A 20,881-nucleotide genomic window follows, 5' to 3' on the forward strand; every position below is an offset into this window, starting at 1 on the left:
TCCTCTTTTTCTGTCATTTTCCTCTTTTTTATTCATTACTTTTGTCCTTTTCCGTTTGTCCTATTAATTTTGTCTTATTCTTAGTTTGTATGTCTTTTGGTCCGAAATTACAAAAATGCCCCTGTTATGTATGAGCAAATAGCTCATAGCATGTCGCCTCTTCGTTTTCCTCATTATATCATTGGCAATGAAACCTCCAATTTAAACAAGTAGAACGTTACGTGAAGGATAACGATTGACAAAGTCATGATACTGTTTCTCTTAAATGAGTTTTGGGATCTCTATCAAGGTGTTATGTGCCTATTCTTATTGTAATTAGTTTTGGATGACATATCGTAATTAGCACTCCAAAGTTAGGAAATTCCTATTAATAAAAAAAATACAAAAAATGGTACTCCAAAAGTGCATTATTATTATTATTATTATTATTACACATTCCTTAAATTTTTCATAATATTTTAGTTTTATATTTCTTAATACTAAATATTAATAAAAATTATGTTAAACAAATAAAATATCATGCACGGTTTCAAACATTAGCTCCTACATCCGCTGCTTCGGAACAAGATGACTTTAGTCCAAAGACAGCTTAATTTACGAGACACTTGATTAGTTGAGATGAAAATTATTATCTCAGGTTATCTAATGTGAGAAAGATACATTTGAATGGTATAAGTGAAAAATGCATTTACAGCTTTGTGTGGTCTAGAGAAATCCTGTAATACAGTTACACAGTATGTGAACTAATGTCTCATTATTGATAAAAAGTGTGTCAACTTCTGGCCCGATGGAGAAGTCTTGGATAGAACCACTTTTGACCAAAAGATGCAGGGCAACGCCAAGAAATCTTCCAGTAGACTGAAATTATCGAATACATCTGTAATCTACCAAAGTAGACCGAAAAATAGCAATAGGCATCCTATTTGTGTTTACCATCGTGAAACTGAGCATTTTTTGATGATTTGAAGGTTTCCAGGAACTCCTTAGCCTTCTTAAACTCATCGTTCTTTCTAGATTTATCCCATTTATGTTCTGCTGCTAGAATTTCAATGACGCGAGGCAGAGCTCGACTGGCAGCATCAGTATCTAGGAAAGCAAGCCGACATCTCCTTGCAATAAAATCAGTTGCAGACTCACAATACTCGTATCGAGCACAGTATGCTACTTCTGCTTCAAGGAAAGGGTATCCATGCGCGAGCCGCTTTCCCAAACCTTCATTCTGAAGACAAAGGAACAAAAATTGAGTTGAATGGGCCAATAATATATCTTGTATTCTTGTTACACAATGTAAACAAATGCCTACTTCTTACTCAATAAGACCTTGTACTTGAAAAACAATGCTAGAATAGGAGTACGAGGTGAGCATATAAAAGGTTTGGCTGTTTGGAGACACATAGTACCTCACTGAAAAGCCCCCAGTTTTAGAAAGCAAGTTAGCCCACAGGATTAAAAACGTATGAAATTTGTTGTGTGGTCTCTTAATACCATTTAAGTATCAAACAACACAAGACATTAGTGTTTCCATTATTTCATCAAATTATGTAGTGTACTGGTTTACCAATTGAGGTTTGCATGAGTGGTTAATAATCTCTTGCTCCTTAACCAAGTTCTCAGGTTCGAGTCTTGGGTATGGAAAAAATATCAACTGGAAGAGATGTTGCCGATCGAGGTACCCATACAAACTCCCGTGGGAGATTAGTCCACTCGCCGAAGGCGGTGGGAACTCCTCGTAGTAGAACCAAAAATAAAATTAAAAGAAATAAAAAAAATGTAGTGTACTGGTTTCTGCATAAGCTGTAACCCTATTTTGACCCTACTAATGCTTATTATTAACCTAATTTACTAGTGATTATTAACCCCCATATAAGAGCATCGTCAGTATCCCCATTGAACGTGCACACATTAAATTAGTAGTGCGGCGCATCACATTTAACAATTTGTGATCTAATAAACCCTTATGGATAAACCCTTCCACCATCTACATATGTCAGAAAATCAGTGAATACAAAAGAAAGAAAATCATGTACCACGTAAAAGATAAAATCTCAGTTTCATTTGCAACATAACATGACAGAGACATTGTGATCAAAGCTTTAACCTGAGATATTGAAGCCACGCGCTCAGCCAGTGTACCATATGCTTGTGATAAATGCTTTGCTACAGCAGTGTCCATGACACCAGGAACGGTTCTACCATCAGACGTCTTCTTTGTTCGGACATACTGTTGAGCAATAACAGTAAAATTGGCAGGATCCCAACCATAACCACCAGTAAGTATCAAGTTGTGAGTTTTGCATTCATCGGCTTTCAGCTTTCCGGACTTAATTGCAGCATCAACAGCATCCTCAGCCATGCTAAAGCAATCATAACAACATTTTAAATAGAGTCAGAAAGTGCAGCCATTACTAATGATTTATGCTTAGGAACAGGAAGGGGTGAAACCATATAGAACGCATTCATGTGTGAGTAGGAGAACCACACGGTGCACTGTTGTACTTTTTTCATTTTCTTTTCTCAGCCATACATGTAGAATGAATATGATTCTAATTTCATGAACACCACCAGAACCCAGAAGTTACCACAACATGCTTTTGCTAAGTCTTGTACTACGTATGTATAACGAAGCCATACACAAAACTTGAATCCAGCACGACACATCCATTTTTTTTTCCAATCACGAGACAGTGAAGAAACAAGTTGGGTGATTGTAACACAAACTTATCACCTACTTTTCCCTTCGTTTCACTTGGAGAATCCATGTCACTTGGCACTTAAAAAAGTATGGACGATCTTTTACACTTCATCTAAGGACAAAACATGTAGAATTTTAATACAAGAATGGAATTTGGAACCAAGATGGAAAGAGATATACATGTTTAAGTTTTGGAGCCAAATCCAAGTAACATGGTATAGCCGTATAGCCAACATTTGGCCACCGAGGCTTAGCAAGCCTTTTCCTTTACCTCCGACATATCATTAAAGCTAAAATCTATACAAGTTATTGCCCGAGACTATAAATAGTTCGGTAGGAGATGAGCTGAACAAAGCCTTGAAATTTTACTTTAAAATAGTTCGCTAGGAGGTGAGCTGCAGCTCCATAATTCATATTATGATGATAGCATGAACAGAGCCATGAAAACCCTAACGACTTGTTTGGTAGCTGAAACAAATGGTGGTAATAGTAACAAATTTTTAAGTACTTTTGTAAAGTAAGGCTCATGCCAGTATTCATGGTAATTGACCCTCATCCCGTACATGTGATTCTTTTATAGATTACAGAAAAAGTGATATTTGAACCACTCAATACCACCTTTTGGTAATGGAAATGAACAAAAAGGAGATATTTAAGGGTGAAAACCTATTTCTTTTGACATTGTAAATTTCCCCTGAGACTTCCTTAAAATATTACTCCATACATTACAAAAAAATGGTGTCATGATGTTCAACCATTCACTTGAGGCCCCACCAAAAAAGATGGTTTTATGATGTTAAAAGTTGTATTAACATTTAATCACAAGACACTAGTGGTTGGTCTTGCATGTTTTCTCATCAGCATTACTCATAGAAGAAAATTTTCAGTTAAAGATAAATATATATCTAGATATATAACAGTTGCATCTCACTAAAACCACCAGAAATTTTAGAGCAAATATCAGAGCTCGCGAAGCATATGCTTTAACTCATAGACCATAAAAATTGCCCACACCACAGACTGAGTTGAATTCTACAAAAACATAAATATTAAGACACAAACTGACATTTGAGGAGCAAAATTCTTCCAGCACATAAGAATAAAATACCTTCTATATGTGGTCCATTTTCCACCAGTTATGGTAACCAAACCAGGGAAATCTTCACAAACAACGTGATCACGGGAGATACTTTCTGTGTTCTTGGCTGTTGGATCCATAGCCAATGGACGAATTCCACTCCATGCAGAGAGAACATCTGTTCGACGAACCTGTCCCAAACAACAATTTGACTGAATAGGTGAAACTAATATTGCTTTGCTAGTCACAACTGCAAGTAACTAAACATATCTTCAGAATGATGTCGTGAACAGAACAGCTAACAGAAACTAAAACTACAGCATACAATTACATTAGACGAATAGAACAAACCTTGGAAAGCAACATATTAAGGCTTGCAGTGTGTTTCTACCTTAACCGGAATCTTTGCATCAAGTGGAAAGCAATACTTGAGCTTCTTTTTAACACATTAAGGCTAAAAGTGTGTTTCTACCTTACGGGTAAATCTGCCTACACCTGACACCCCACAGGGCCCACACTCCCACTACCCAAAAAGTTCACCTTAACCGGAATCCTTGTCGAAGGCATTGGGATAATCTTTGCATGGTATGCTATTGTATTGTGTCCCCTAGGTGCGTGTTTAGGTCATATGCCTACAGTCCTGGACAACAAACCCCTATCACTATAACACCTCATTTTTCTTAAGACACTGTTCACTGCAAAATAAAACTGCAGAATTACGGATAGTGTGTTTAACACTAAACATGCAACAATACAAACTCTGAGGTAATCACAAGGGCAGTTCTAGAAAGATGTGTACATTAGTACATATATACAACAATGCTGACCTTGATACAGAGATAATCAGTGAGAGCGTCCAATATGAATTGAATCTCATCCTCATGTGGTTCTGGCAGCATTGTAATGGCGGTATTGGAATCTGTGGTCCCTGCTAATGTCTTGCCCAGCCATGGAAGCATGAACACAACACGTCCGTCCTTAGTTTTCGGAACAATTAACCCCATCCCTTCTGGAGAATAGTAGTCAGGGAGAACAATATGTACACCACTGCTAGGAGATATCATGGGCTGCGCAGCCGTATCAGCCAATTTCCGAACAAAGTCACAAAAAGGCCCAGCAGCATTCACCACAACTTTAGCATATGTATCAAATTCTTCACCTGGTTTACTAGCAAGTGAGAATCATTCCAGAAACAGCTTATATGCATAATAGTTCACTATTTTACAAAATTATATACCATATATCCACTAAAGGTATGAGCATGTATAAAGAACTATCCAGACACCTCCACACAAAGAGAAACTGCTCAAAGAGGTTATAGCCTCACAAGAAGTAAGTTCAATGTGAATGTCAGTAAGCTTAGATAGTATAGTCTTCAGGGGTTGCATCAAAGAATTAGAAGGCTAGAATCCAATACTGTTTGGATAGCTGTCCTTTGTGGATCCCTATAAACATGACACATCACCAAAAACAATGGACCCTGGGTCCCTGACCCGTTGGATATTCCACCCATTTCTCTCTAACTTTTACCCATTTTTCTCTAACTTTTATATTATTAAAAAAAAGTTGATAGATAAACGTTTAAAGTGTTAAATGATTAGTTTTATACATTATTAGTGATTTTGAAGAAAATATTTTTTATTAAAATGAAATTTTTATCACTAAAAAGTAGATAACTTTTACATATATAAAAGTAACTTTTAAGCATTTTACGTCAACTTTAACTTTGGTGTACAATATTTATCGTACACCCCATGTAAATAAGAATTTGTGATACCTAATTGCTTCTCCATTACATATGTGCATGCCTATGTGCGCACACACACAGAGCCTATCCAAAAAAAAGCAGGGAAGAGGATGAATTTTGAAAGTGAAGAGAACAAAGGGAGAAAGAGCGAATCACAGCAGTGAGTGACCAAAGGTAATGTGCAGAACCAGCAAGAAACAACTAATTAGCCCTACAGATTTTACCATAAAAGATTATGAGGGGATGGAAATTAGGTTTTGCTAATGTTTGAGATTAATTTTTTTTTATTATTATAATATACTCCCTCCGTATTTATTTAAGAGATACACTTGGCAGGGCACGGGTATTAAGAAGGAGAATTAAATGAATTAAAGTAATAAAACAAGTGGGGTTGAATAGATATTTTAATAGTAAAACAAGTGGGGACCATGTCATTTTAAGGGGTGAGGGTGGGGGTATGGTGAGGTTGATAATTTACTAAAAATGGCAAGTGTATCTCTTAAATAAATACGGCCGGAAAAGGCAAGTGTATCTCTTAAATAAATACAGAGGGAGTATTGCTAAAGAAGCGTTAGCACCAAAGTAGAGTTTAATCGAGAACAAACTATCTTAATCACAAACATAACAACTTGCCTCTCACTGTCCACCAAAATATAACTTCTCAAAGGGTTATTTGGAAAAAAAAATGATTATCTTTTCATGCTCACAATACCACAAGAAATCAAAAGCAGAAAATGGCATGAAATACAAGCTTTTATTAATTAAGAAGACATGGAAGAACAGTTCTACAGGATTTCAATCACAACCCTCTACCATCATATATTAAGTAGTGCTCCCTCCTTCAATTATTGGACTCCATAGGACACCAATGCTCTTACTTTACAGTTAAGACACAATGAAGTATTACTTTAGACTGTAAAATATGCATGTTATATTAGTGGTCTTTACAGGACACCAATGCAATTACAAAAACAATATTCTTAATAGTGTGCAATAACTTTAAACGAAAAGTATTTAAGACTTAAGTGAGCCAAAGGAATTCAAATGCATTACCAAGTTCAAAAAGGAAGCATGGGTAGATGCAGGGTTTGGGGATAACAAAATAAAGAAATTTAACAGCCAATCAATGTTATCAACATCTTGGACAAGATTCAATCAGAAGATAAAATTTTAAAATCACGAAGAATGAATTATATATTACACTACGCTGGAAACATGTCAATAGAATGTTATCATGCATACCAGAGAGATTGTCATGTATTCTTGCACCAATTATCCGCCCATCAACTTCATCCTTAAGTAATGAAATAACTTCAGCATGATTAAGCACAGAGGCCCCAGCTAATGCTGCTGTGCATGCCAAACCAACGTTAAGTCGAGAGTCATTCATCTGCCCATCATAATACACTACAGTGCCCTTTAAACTTCTATCGTTTCCCATTCTCGTAAGAGTGGGGAAGAGCTCAATAGACTGTTGCGCTGAATAATACCTTGATAGATGTAGCAACCTTGCCCCTGCGACTATATCGTATAGTTTCAAGCCCGCCCAGTAGTACACCACTTCAAACCATCCAAAACATGGGGTCATGCATGGCAAAGAGTGGCATAGATGTGGAGCATTATCAATCAGCTGCTTACGTTCCTTAAGTGCATGGAAAACAAGCTTCAGCTGCCCATAATCAACATTGAACACAGCTTTCTCAAGGTAGCGTACACCTAAGCATTATTTGACACAATTTCAATAAGTATAACAAATACCAACATGAAAAGAAGAAGAGAACAGCTTGATCTAGGAAAATTCAAAAAAAAAATGTATGATGCCTACATAAATGAACTCGGTCTCCTCAATAATCCCAGTTCACAAATAAGTACAAAATCAGGCCCCGACCCAGAAAATCCTCTACGTGATACCAAGAATTAGTTGACAAAATTAATAGATAACAGAGACATTTTCAGAAATATAACTTGCACAAAGAAAATATGGAGTATAGAAATTTGATCATCCACTAAATCAATGTACAATCCCCAACCTCCCTTGAAAAAGAGAAAACTATGTTTACATGTTCTGAAAAGTATGGACTAACTAATCCGTGCTTTAAATTACTATTTTTTGGACATATTAATATCTTGGGACTGGATAAGGTGAGAAACTACTTTAAAATGATACCAGTAACATTATTACGTTTGTGGACGAGTGAAACTAATACAAGAGTTAAGATCAGCAGAGAATTAAAAAGGGCTTTGGATATAACAGACTACATGCAGACTTGGATTCTTATCTTCCAAGCTCATCTAGCTACCACAGAACCCCAAAAATCTCCTTCCCCTCTTCCAAAAATCTAAACACCCTAAAAAATTTCAAAAAGAGGAAGCATTTATTATAGGTTGTGGTTCAGCACTTAATGTGGTTGCTCATGTTATAGCAAAAAAATCAGAATCTGTACTTTCCTGATTTGATGGAGGTGGACAAGTGATGCTAAACTCTTACTTCTTTGTACTTTGATGTTTTTGGTAGGCAATGTGGTGATTCCTTGCTTTTCTCTTTCGACACTTTCTTTTCAGCTGACTCAGAAGTCTGCTAATTTGATGGCAGGTTGTTGTCTACATAATGATTGTCCACCAAGGTCTTAGACATGATTTCTTGTTGCTTTTCAACTTTTAGTCACCAAATAAGCTTTCTTTCAGAAAAGCAGAAAAGAATTACAGCTGAGGGCATCTCTAGACTATCGGCATTTCTGAGCAATCTGTTCCCGTAGGCGATGGCACAGTTCTCCAATACACTTTACATGATCTTTAAACCTTAAGAAAGGTCATATGATCAGAAACTTACTCTAGGCCATCTTAAACCCTTTGGTCTCCTTTGTTATGTTTCAACACCTAAGCAGCTGTCTTTTTAAAAAACATCTTCACAATAAAAAGGGGTCTAAGACTGTAAGGTACTTTACCCAGCCGGCCAGCCACAATCAAACTCTAACAGATGTAATATTTTCATGAAAAACACCTTTCATTTTGCTAATCCTTTCCAGTATGTCTTTGCTTTCAGAATTCAAATGGCACGGAAATTATTTCTCATGACACTTTCTCTCCCTAAAACAACAAATTTAGCCAATCAAAAATTCTTCCACCACAAAACATTCAATAAATACAAAACTAAAATTCCTTCTCATAACATGGGAAATCTTCATCTAAGGTCGTGTAAAACACATAAACATCCTGCACATTTTTAAGTTTTTTTCGTCAATCAAGCAAAATCTCAGAATCAACCACTCCTCAGTGAAGCAATCTAGTTCAGTTTCATGGTCTTCCAGCCAACATAAAAATTCATAGCTCAGACCTTTTCTGAATCTAGAATGTAGAAACAAATGCACAACTAATCCATTTCTATTACTCTGTAAAGACAAGGGGTAAAGTTGGTTGAGAGTTTTTAGTTGATCAAATATACTTCTCTGTTTATAAAATTCTGATGAAAGAAGCTATCACCATTACTAGAATATGAATGAATTATGATTGGACTTTTCAAGACACCTCTTTTAAATTTGCTTGATGGGACGAGTATTATGAGGGGTCCTATTATTTCAAGACACGATAGCAATGAAAGTACCAAATTCATTCCAGATCTCCAAAACAACAAAACTATCTATGTACCACGACAAGGTCCACAACCATTTCAATTTGTGGTACCGCTATACAAATTTGTACAACCATAATCATACGAGATAACACAGCACCTACTTATTAATCACAATCCACAAAGCTATATTTTTTTAAGCCGAAAAGCTGCCAACTATTTCTCCTATAAGGACAAGGCATTACATAGACCATTTTGGTTATCATTTACCAATAGTGTACACCCGAGAATTTAGATCACAATGCACAGCTGAACGAATGGCGCGGATCACAGTAGAATTCGCGCACCATAACTCTCACCAAATCAAATTTAAATGCGAATGTTTAAAATTCCAATGCGCCCAAAATTCTAATGCAGTGTGAATGTGTGAAACAATACAAAATTAAACGCCCAACAAATTTGATTAAATAAAAAAACAAATGCAATAATTGCAAAAACAAACAAATACAGAAATCAGAAAGCAAGCAAAAGAACAAACCTCCATGGATTAACTTGGTAGACCTGGAAGAAGTCCCGGAAGCAAAATCCTCCCTTTCCACAACCCCCACACGGAGGCCTCTCGTTGCAGCATCAAGGGCGACACCGCACCCTGTCGCGCCACCACCAATCACGAGCATATCCAGAGGTTTATCGGCGGTGGACCCCGCCAGAGACGAAATTTGAGCCCGCCTAGGAGGTACGACAGCGTTTAAGTCAGAAACCTTCCCCTGGATTTCGGGGGCCACACTAATCCCTCTGTCATTGGAGGAAACTGACACAGTAAATGCGACGGAAGCGGCGGTGGTTGCAGCAGCGGCGATGGCGCCAATTCGGCGGAGGCGGAGTGCCGTTGAGGCCATGATGATGATGATGATGGAGGAGGAGGAGGAGGAGGAGGAGAGAGAAAGTGGGTGAGTTGCTTGGCGTAAATGATGGAAGAGGGAAAATTAAGAGTTTTGAAGAACACCAGATATTTTGTTTTACATTTTTTTTAAAGTGAGTTTACGCTTATACCCTTGAAATGCTAGGAAATTGGAAGTTTTGAAGATGGATGTTTTGGTAATTTATGCATGACTTTTGTTATCCAGTCAGTTAATTAGAGGCTAGTATTAATATGTTACCGCGGGTCCACCGCTTAATCGCTTATGCATTGAAATTTGAATAAAATGGGCGTTTGCCACGTGTAATTGGTGTTGAAACGCGCCTATCACATTGTGGTGGCTGCAGGGGCGGCTTATTTTTAACTCCCGTTTTTTATACTAGCTCCATATTTTATATTTTATTAGGATTTACGTGTTAACCGTCATGTGTATTAAAAAATAATAGTTAAATCTAATAAAAGTAATGAAGTAAATGGGAGAGAGTAATAAAAAAGTAGAAAGAAGATGATGAAAAAATATATTAATCAAAGAGAGAATTTATTGTAGTGGTGGTCCTTAAAAAATTAGATATATGGAGTATTAAATAATTAGAAGATGAGGTAGAATCATTACTAAAAATGAAAGTGTGACTCCTAATAAAATACGATCGAAAATGATAATTGTAATTCCTAATAAAATACAGAGTAATCGCTACACTTATGTTTGTGAATTATTTTATGAAATCTTATTGTTAAATTTGGATTTTTTTCTTTGGGCAAATTATAGAGAATTATTTTTATTTTATTTTTGAAGGAAAACGGACGGTACCGTTAATCATTATTATTAATCAATAGCAATTACATCATCCAAAATACTCGGGCAACTCCCAACCTAAACTCGTGTAGAGAAATCGAGTGGGCTGAGATGAGCCATTGTAAGTGCCGCCAGATTGGCCTCTCTAAAAATATGAAAATAATTAACTAAATCAAAATAGCTAGAAATTGCATTAATCTCACGAACAATCATTCCCAGTGTCGTACCATCACCATTCTTACTCTTGATCATTTCTACCACTTGTTTGTTGTCACTCTCGACTACCATTGCCCTTGCGTTACTCTGAATTGCCATCTTCAACCCCAGAACAATGGATGTTGCCTATGTTACAGCAACGTCCCATTGTTGTCTAACTTGTTGGCATGTTGTTTAAACCACACCTCCGTTGCTATCCCGCAATACTACACCCATCCCCACTCCAAGCTCCTTGAAGATAGCCCCGTCCACATTAACTTTGATGAAGCCCTCATCTGGTGGCTTCCACACAGCACCATCCCTTCTGAAGGAAATAATGCCCTTGGTCCAAGTATGCATTTAATGTTAAGTCTAATAAATGCGGTTCAGTATTAATTAACAAGTTAATAAATTCAGTGAGATCAAGTGAGATGAATGCCTAGCTAGAGGCCGCTTCAGTTCAAGTGGAATTAATTATATTAATCCACAACTTACTCTTGACTGAACCCGTAGGGTCACACAAATAGTACGTAAACGGATCAAGTATTTAATGGAACTAAATACTCCATCTATGGATATTCGGAATCGGCGGATCTTGGTTTCAGTGGGAGCTGAGATCGTCAAAGGCAAGAAATGAATACTCCGGAAACGATGATATTGCCGGAAACGGAAATATGGATCGTATCGGAAATGAAAATATTATCCAAGTCGTGGATGTTGCCGGAAACGGAAACATGGTACGTATCGGAAAATATTATCGGAAATGGAAATATTGCCGGAATCTGAAATATTACCGGAAACCAAAATATTGTCAGAATCGGAAATATTATCGGAATCGGAAAATAATTCCGGAAACGGAAATATTAAATATTTGTTCGAAACGGAAATTAATTCCGGAATCGGAAATATTAAATATTGTTCGTATCCGAAATAAATTTCGGAATCGGGAATTTAATCGGAAGCGCGTCGTACGAATTAGCATCGGACGAGACTTGCTAGACGAAGGCCCAGCACGAAGCCAGGCCTACGCCCAGCAAGCCCAAGCGCCCAAAAACACGCTGCCAAGCCACGCCAGGCCCAGTGCAAGGCCAGGCCCAGCAATGGCCTTGGCGCGCGCGCGGGGCTGCCACGAGTGGGCTGGCGCTGTGCGTGGGCCGCAAGGCCTGCGTGCGGTGCTAGCGTATCACTCGAAGTGTGTTACTCGAATCCTAAGGCTACCGGGATTTGTCATATGATTAAATCTAATCCTAAAAGATTTAGTTTATTTAATTAGAGTCCTAGTAGGATTATAATTAAATAAATTAGTATCCTAATAGGATTCCAAATCCTTTTCCATAACTCTATAAATAGGTGCCTAGGGTCACATATTTACATCGAGGATTGAAGTATTCAAAGGTAAGATTTTCAAGCAAAAATCAGCCATAAACACTTGCCCTATTTAGCCGAAATTTATAGTACCTTAAGGGAGATTCTAGTTGGTCAAGCTTAAGGCGGATCCGGACGTGATGTGGACTATCTACGGAGGGACGACACTTGGAGTCCTAAAGACTTGTTCTTGTTCGGTTCGGGCGCAGCTAGGGAGGGCACGCTACAAAGTGTATGCATCTGAATTATGCTAAATGATTATGTGTAAATAATATGTTTCCTGACTTTATGGTTTTTCCGCATGATTTATGTTTATTCATATGTATCATAACCTAACAGTGGTATCACGAGCCTCTTATTATTTTCATAATCTAAATTGCATGAACATGGTTAAATTTACAAATTTGCAAGGAATGAAAGGGGTGAGTAGTTTTCGTAATTAATTGCAAATTGCGTTTATTTAATTATATGTACGCAGTTTTTTGGCAGAATATTCGTTACTCAACCAAATCGAGTGATTTTTGTGTCAATTTCGCATGTAAAACGCATTCTAAAATTTTGACAAAATAGTATTTTTCGGCCGAAGCCAGAATTCCCAAATTCGAAGCCTAACTATGACTTTTCGGAGGTTTAAGTTTTTCGAACGCAAAAGTTTGTAAATTTAAGATGTTAAATTAAGTATTTGCGATTCTTGTTGATAAATCTTGAGTTTTTGATTGACCTACAGTATATGTTTAACAATTATGAATGCCTAGACTTGTTAATTATACAACCTAATTTGTAATTATGATTAATTTGTTGAAATTCGAATAATTTAGAATTGATTTGTTTTTCATAATTAATTAATAATTTAATTAGGTATCCATGATTAAAATCCACCATAAAAATTGTTAATTTATGTTAAATTTTAAATTTTTATGACCTAGATTTGAATCCATGTTAAACGGAAATTAATTAATTAATAAATTTTCCATTTTTCGCCCTAAAATTATGAAATTAATATGATTTATTAATTTGTCGTTAATTTTAAATTAAAAATTTTAATTTTTTATGAAAACGCTCATAAATGTTGCATGCACAAAGCAAAGGAAGCTACGTGTTACCCTTAAGGGGTGTTGTATAGTGCGGGCACGCGACGACGAGCAAGGGAGCTCGTCGCCCGTGCGGTACGAATGCAGCGAGCAGCATAGCATGGCGCGCGCGCGAAGCAGAGGTGCTAGTTGTGTGTGCTATGCGATGGGCGTGGGCGAGGGGCAGGGCAAAGCGAGCGGTCGCGTGTGGGCAGCAAGCGAGCTGCGCCACAGCGCGCACTGCCTCGCGCCAGCGAGTGCTGGCTCGCGCAGCGAGCGATGGCTCGCGTGCAGCGAGCGCGCGATGCCTCGCGAGGGAAAGCAGCAGCAGACGCGACACAGCACAGACGCTGCGCGCAGCGTGGCCAGCGATGGCTGCGTGTGCGTGTGGCCTGTGGCTGCGTGTTGCGTAGAGCTATGTGTGCCTTGTGCAGCGACCAGTCGTGCACACGATGGGACTTGGGCGCAAGCCCAAGTGCTCGTCGTGTTACGATTGAATCGTTTTGAATTTTAATTTGAGATTTTCAGTTCGGAAATAATTTTAATTAATTTTAAAATTAATAATTTAAATTTTTTTCTCGGATTTTAATTTTGAATATTATAATTATTATAAATTTGAGTTATACTAATTATTTTACTAAAATTAAACCTTGATTTAATTTAAATTCATTTAATTCAACTGAAAAATAAATTAAATAAAATGGATTCAATTACAAATTTATATGAGCTTTAAATTTTAATTAAATATGTATGTTTCCGGTTAGACTAGAAATACATTTTTTATGTTTAAAATTAGTAAAGCATATGAATTTATTGGTTTAAGTGGGAGCAATTTTAGTCATAAACTCTTGATTAGGTCAACAAATCCTTTAAGGTTAAACAACTTGATTAGAATTACTAAGGACTGAATAATTGGTAGATTATTGGTGCCCTTAATTAATTGCTGCAAATATTTATGTGATGCATACAATGTGTTTTTACTAACCAGCTATGTGGGCCCTTCATGATAATGAATGGATGAATGGTATATATTGTATATGTACTGTTTTGCAGGTTATGAAGTGACTAGTATGGCCCAAATAGGATTGAAAATATGGTCTGCGTACCATTAATTTGAATGTAATTGGTCTAATGCACCAAATTTGTTTTTCAATTCAAATATGGTATGCGTACCATCAAGTAGTTGTAATTAGTTTAATTATAGCTGATCCTGTTTGAAGAAAATGGAGCCTCCCACGGTGAAATTCAAGGCGAAGTTTCCAACCATTTTCAAGACGGACTTTGAAGTTGAAGCTTCAAGATGAAGTCGGGCCATACTAGATCACATTTATCTTATGCATGTTTTAAGTTATTTATTGCTTTTAAATATGTCTTAAATATGCATGAGATTGTGGCTTGATTATGTTGCATGATTAAGGATTTTAGTTCACTTAAAATCTAACCAACATAGTAAGAGCCTTAAGTTCCAAACTTAAAAATTGAGTTAAAAGGTGCCATGCCAAAATAACACTTACTTGGATAACCTTTACATCAATCTAGTAATAGATTAGCTCAGCGAGGTGTTACTTAATGATCCTAAAGGGGTAAGGTACACAAATAATTGTGAGTACATGTTAGTTTTGGTGAAACTCAACGATATAAGTAAGGAGTCCTTTTATGTCGTGGCAAAATCGATAGGTTTACCTAATAAGTTCTTAGACGTACCTATCAACCAAGAGTAGTTTCTAGACTATTAGCAAAAGGCTTTTGCTTACCTAAAAGATTTTAGAATTGAGTCTGAATACATAATGTGCTTAATTCTTCAATGGTTTTTAGGATATTGGAATCATTTTATTCACACCTGCCGGAACAATAAATTCGAATAAAATGCTAATGACTTGTTTAAATTGCATGAATGCTTTAATTTTCAAGTTATTAGTCATGATAAATGTTTAGACTTTGCATGCTTCAATGTATGTTTTAATTATTGTTTATAATTAAATATCTTACACTGCAATAAATCATTTTAGAAAGGTAACAGTAAATTTCCTCGATTGGTAGTGAATCCAAGAACGATTCACGGAAATGAGAGAAAATGAGCAATTTAAAATGTACGTTTCTTTTAGCGACTTTTATAGTTGTTTTCGAGTATCAAAGTCGAATGGCGAACCGATTGGTGATTGTGAATTCAAAATACAATGTAGTTTTGAGATCAAAAAGCATTGAGTTTAAACGCTCAGCTTTACCAATGGTTAACAACCTAAAATTTTTTTCCATTTAATTCTCGAATGAGTCTAGTCCCTAGACATTCGAATAGATCGATGCTTAGAGAACTTTAGAAGCTTATGGTAAGATCATCTAGTTGAAACAAAATATTCAACATAAATAAAATGGTAAGAACTTTGTTGGAGTGACATTGGACATGTCTAACAAAGTATAAAAGTCAACACTAGAAGTCAATTCTTAAGGTTATTAGAAAGGGTACAAGAAATAGGAAAACAAAGGAACAAATGAAAGGAATTTACAATTCCGTTTCTACCTATAAGTTTATGTTTAAAGAGAAGTGGCCTAGCAATCAAACTTCCTTGGTATCATATACCGCATGAGGTTCTTACTTCAGTAATAACTTAAACAATGGAAGCTAGGCTACACTAATGGCCTACAAGTAAGAAATGAAGCATGGCAATGCTACATAGTTGTAGGGTCATCTAGTTTGTTTTAAGTCCTTTCAAAAGGCTGGAACTTAATGGCTATTTTGTTCCATAGTCATCATACCTAAAATTCTGTTTTCAAACACAGAAAGACTCACATTCAAGAAAAACAAAAACAATGTTTGTTTGGTTATTTGAATGAAATGGTCAATTACGGGTTGAGTCAATATGCTTGATTAAAAACAAACAACTCTTTCAATAAAAACTTTACTAGGTTCAAATCAACCCCTTGATTTGAGTTCCACTAATCTTTGCCATTGTTGCTTAGACCATATCAACAAGTTAACATTTAAAAGATCTATTTTTGATGGACTTTTGAAAGTTGATTGATTTCTAGATCATTCAAGACAAGCTAGTCTTACTTGTTGAAAGTAACAAAGGATATGAACTATTGTTAGAACGCCTAGACAATAGAGTTCAAAGCTAAAGAAAGAGATATTATGACTTTATTATTTCACATAGATTTGAGTTAATATGGATTTATTTACTCAAAGTGATATAAATTTGAATCTGTTTGGCTAGTTCAAAGATTCAGAAGTATAAAATCACCACTTGGCAAGAAATCATAAAGATCTAGATTAGATCATGACGATGATTACTTTAAGACCAAATATGATCATCAATGATTTCGTGTTGTAATTTCACGATCTAGCTCCATAAGATATGGCATATCTAAGTTGGAATGATAGAAGTCAATTAGTACTTGATTCGATCAATGATGAATCATAAAGACTTTTCCTATAATTTCTAAAACAAAATGCTCAACTACCACCAAACTAAACCAAATTCGTCAAACTATTGAAAGGTAATTTCAGAATATCTTTTCAATAATATATATAGCTAAAGAGTTGCTAAACTCAGTGGGAGCTTAGTGTTTGTTATTCAACAAACTAAGGCCCAAGTATAGATATATGTTTCATTGTGATTTATTCAAATGAGACACAAGGGTATTGTTTTCTACCACGAATTTTTGAGAACATAATGTTTGTTTGCTCGAAATAATGTCCTTTTGGAAAATCGTTTCCAAAATGACAAGTGGGAGAAAATAGACCTCAAAAGTCTTCGAGGCAAACAACAAACATAAACGGACATTCCGGAGGCTTTTCGAAGTTCTTTAGAAAATCCGAACACTTATTCTTTAAGGACTTTAGAAGTGGCTTTAAAGAATAGACATCTCTTAGAAGACTTTACAAGTGCTTCAAGGAGAACAAAATATTCAAAGGACTTTCAAGTGGCTATTGATATTCTATTGTTTGATGTTTTATACCCAAGTAGGCATAGAGTTCAAGTCACTGAAACTATGAGATTCTTCTATTAGATAGTGAAGAAACATGGAGTTCAGGTCACTGAAGCTATGCGATTCTTCTATTAGATAGTGAAGAAACCTACAACTTGCAGTCAAACTATTATCATGTAGATTAATGAGTTTGTGACCTGTAAGAAAGCTATGACGAAACCTAGATTCCCTAAAATGGTTAGAGGCCATATATAGACTCAAATGTTTTAAATGGTTAGAGACCATAAAACATACTCAATGTTTTGATGACAAAATTGAAAATTTGTTGATTTGCAAGAATAGTTTCACACCTATTGGTTGCAAGTTGGTTTTAAGGATAAAAACCATCAAACATGGAATTGTGTTCACACACAAAGCTAGATTAGTTGCTAAAAGGTTACAAGAAAATTCATGGCATGGATTGTGTTGAAACCTCATGCATAATCATAATGCTCAAGTCTATAAATCAAGCAATGATTGCATATTGGTACATATGGAAATTGGATGACAAAACGTATTCCTCAATCAAATGTTGGAAGAAACTATGTACATGGCATGTCATAGGATTTGTGGATCCAAATAAATTCTTGAAAAAGAAAGCTAGCTTATGAAATCTAAGTACAGATTTAAGCAAGCAATTGGGAATTGGAATTGTATTTTAGTGAAGCTAATAAGAATTTTAGTTTCATAAAATGTACATGATTCTTATAGATGTATAAGAAGTTTAGTGGGAGTACATAAAACTTAATTGGTCCTATGTGTATCACACACATATCTCTCTATTGTGAAATAACATTCAAATACTAATGACTTGGATTTGAAAGTATTCATCAATGATGGACCATGGCGAAACTTAGTACATACTGGGTATTAAGATCTATTTACATAGATCTTATGATATTGTTTTGGATTAAGTAATGACATTTAATAAATCAAACACGAAAGACTCCATTGAAGATATTCGACCCATATGAATAAATCTAAGTAATGAATGTTTGAACTATGTATAAGCATTTACTAAGTTAAACATCAAAGAGTCTAAATGAGATTCTTAAACCTATATTATATGTCAAAGAATTTAGCTGGATTCAGTATCTACTGAAATTGAATGAGCTAAAGTTACATGAATAGAATTCAATTGAGAATAATTCTGCAAAAGAATTTATCATGTATGATATAATATGAGGATCGTCAAAAATGTATCGTATGGCTTTAGGCATAACGAACAAATACCAGTCTCTATTGATCTAAGTGAAGATCAACTAGATTGAGATCAAGAATACTTATGGTACTTGAAAAGGTACATAGGAATAGTTCTTGATTCAAGGAAATAAAGATATGCTAAATATTGATGCTACACGCATAAACACTGGCAAAGGATCAAGCAAGGTCCCTTTGGAGTTAACCATTGGCAAGGACGAGCTATAGAGCATCGTGTTTTGAAATGGCAACATGGATTGGAGACCATGAGTTGTTGCGTGAGAAATTAAATATTAATTTCTATGTTCTAAGATACAGCTGGAAAGTCTTCCACATATCCGTGAACTGCTTGGATAAGTAAATCCAAACAAAGCATCACTAGCAACCTAGACAGTTGAAGTAAAAGTACTTATTGCCTAAGAAGCATTAAAACAGGGTTGTTTATGTTAAAGAGTTCTTCATTGAACTTGGGTAGATCACATGTCTGTTGACTTGATGGTTCTTAATTACAAAATGCGTAGAACCACTCTTGTAGCTAGAAAGAATACATCACAAACTAAACAAACTCAAAATATCTTATCATCCTATCTCGAATAACATTCGATGAAAAGGATATTAAGATTGGCAAAGCATGATAACTAAACCTATGCAACAAGTGAGATACAACACTCACATTGTGGCACTGGAAATCAAGCATAGCTTTGAATTCCATCAGTTGTTTTAAATATGGGTTAAGGGCCCATGGTTGTAAAACATTGGGGTTGAACATTTATCATATATGAAATGTATTTTCATATTCCATTTAATCTTGGTTTAGTATTAAATGATTAATCCCTTCAATTTGACGAAATATTCAAGATAGACTGTCAGGACCAGTCCTGTGACTAAGAAATGTCTATCAAGTGAACTTGAATGTCAAAAGTTGAAAATGGTCCCTGGTCGGAGTTTTCTATAAAGATGGACGAATAGAAAACGTTAGACGACTAGAATGCAAGATGACTAGTAGTTCTGTTTCTTGAACTATGTGGACATGGCAATGTCATAATCATTTGCATAGATACTTACTTTGGGAAGACTAGTATCGGACAGACCTATGAAACTTTACTGTAAGAGATGAAAATCTGTCATAAGTAAATTTCATTAAAATTATTAGACACTAAATCCTCAATACCTGAGTGATTTGAGATTACTTGTTTGAGAACTGCTTACTTTGACATTGACCAACCGTCGCACCGTAAAAGGAGGCTATAAAGGCAACGCTCAGGTAATCACCTATCAAACGAAGTCTAATCTCAAGATAACAAGATTGGGATTGTCCTCCCATAAATCAGGATGAGATGCTTAAAAGTTGTACAAGACCACTCGGAGAGCTAGAAACTGTAAAATGCATGGCCGTGCTCAGATGAATCATAGGTTATGATTATCTGTTTTATTTGATCAGTTGAACTCTGAAACCGAGAAACACCTCTGGACATAATAAGGATGACAACTCTTACCTTATGTTCAAGAGCAAGCATCGAGCGACAAAGGAATTAGGAAATGCACACTTGTCCCTAAGGACAAGTGGGAGACTGAAGGAAATAATGCCCTTGGTCCAAGTATGCATTTAATGTTAAGTCTAATAAATGAGGTTCAGTATTAATTAACAAGTTAATAAATTCAGTGAGATCAAGTGAGCTGAATGCCTAGCTAGAGGCCGCTTCAGTTCAAGTGGAATTAGTTATATTAATCCACAGCTTACTCTTGACTGAACCCGTAGGGTCACACAAATAGTACGTAAACGGATCAAGTATTTAATGGAATAATACTCCATCTATGGATATTCGGAATCGACGGATCTTGGTTTCAGTGGGAGCTGAGATCGTCAAAGGCAAGAAATGAATACTCCAGAAACGATGATATTGCCGGAAACGGAAATATGGATCGTATCGGAAATGAAAATATTATCCAAGTCGTAGATGTTGCCGGAAACGGACACATGGTACGTATCGGAAAATATTATCGGAAATGGAAATATTGCCGGAATCGGAAATATTACCGGAAACGGAAATATTGTCAAAATCGGAAATATTATTGGAATCGGAAAATAATTCCGGAAACGGAAATATTAAATATTTGTTCGAAACGGAAATTAATTCCGGAATCGGAAATATTAAATATTGTTCGTATCGGAAATAAATTCCGGAATCGGGAATTTAATCGGAAGCGCGTCATACGAATTAGCATGGGACGAGACTTGCTAGACGAAGGCCCAGCACGAAGCCAGGCCTACGCTCAGCAAGCCCAAG

At 36.0% G+C, this 20,881-nt stretch overlaps 1 protein-coding gene across 1 annotated transcript; it reads right to left on the bottom strand.

Annotated features, from left to right (window-relative positions):
- Positions 1-609: 609 nt before the first annotated feature.
- LOC110800933 (glycerol-3-phosphate dehydrogenase SDP6, mitochondrial) lies at positions 610-10,069 on the bottom strand. Its single transcript, XM_022006253.2, has 6 exons — positions 9,624-10,069; positions 6,760-7,233; positions 4,598-4,929; positions 3,801-3,961; positions 2,099-2,354; positions 610-1,219 (listed from the first exon to the last, which is right to left on the bottom strand). The coding sequence occupies exons 1-6, from the start codon at positions 9,982-9,984 to the stop codon at positions 920-922; spliced, it is 1,884 nt and encodes a 627-aa protein (XP_021861945.1). The 5' UTR covers positions 9,985-10,069; the 3' UTR covers positions 610-919.
- Positions 10,070-20,881: the final 10,812 nt, after the last annotated feature.

This window comes from Spinacia oleracea, chromosome 5 (assembly GCF_020520425.1).
Source record: "Spinacia oleracea cultivar Varoflay chromosome 5, BTI_SOV_V1, whole genome shotgun sequence".
NCBI lineage: Eukaryota > Viridiplantae > Streptophyta > Magnoliopsida > Caryophyllales > Amaranthaceae > Spinacia > Spinacia oleracea.

Excerpts from the sequence above, each read along its gene's own strand:
- LOC110800933 (XM_022006253.2), bottom strand. The coding sequence starts at position 9,984 with ATGGCCTCAACGGCACTCCGCCTCCGCCGAATTGGCGCCATCGCCGCT. Across the intron at positions 7,234-9,623 it reads TACCAAGTTAATCCATGGAG|GTGTACGCTACCTTGAGAAA; the intron begins GTTTGTTCTTTT and ends AATAATGCTTAG. Across the intron at positions 3,962-4,597 it reads CTGATTATCTCTGTATCAAG|GTTCGTCGAACAGATGTTCT; the intron begins GTCAGCATTGTT and ends TGTTTGGGACAG.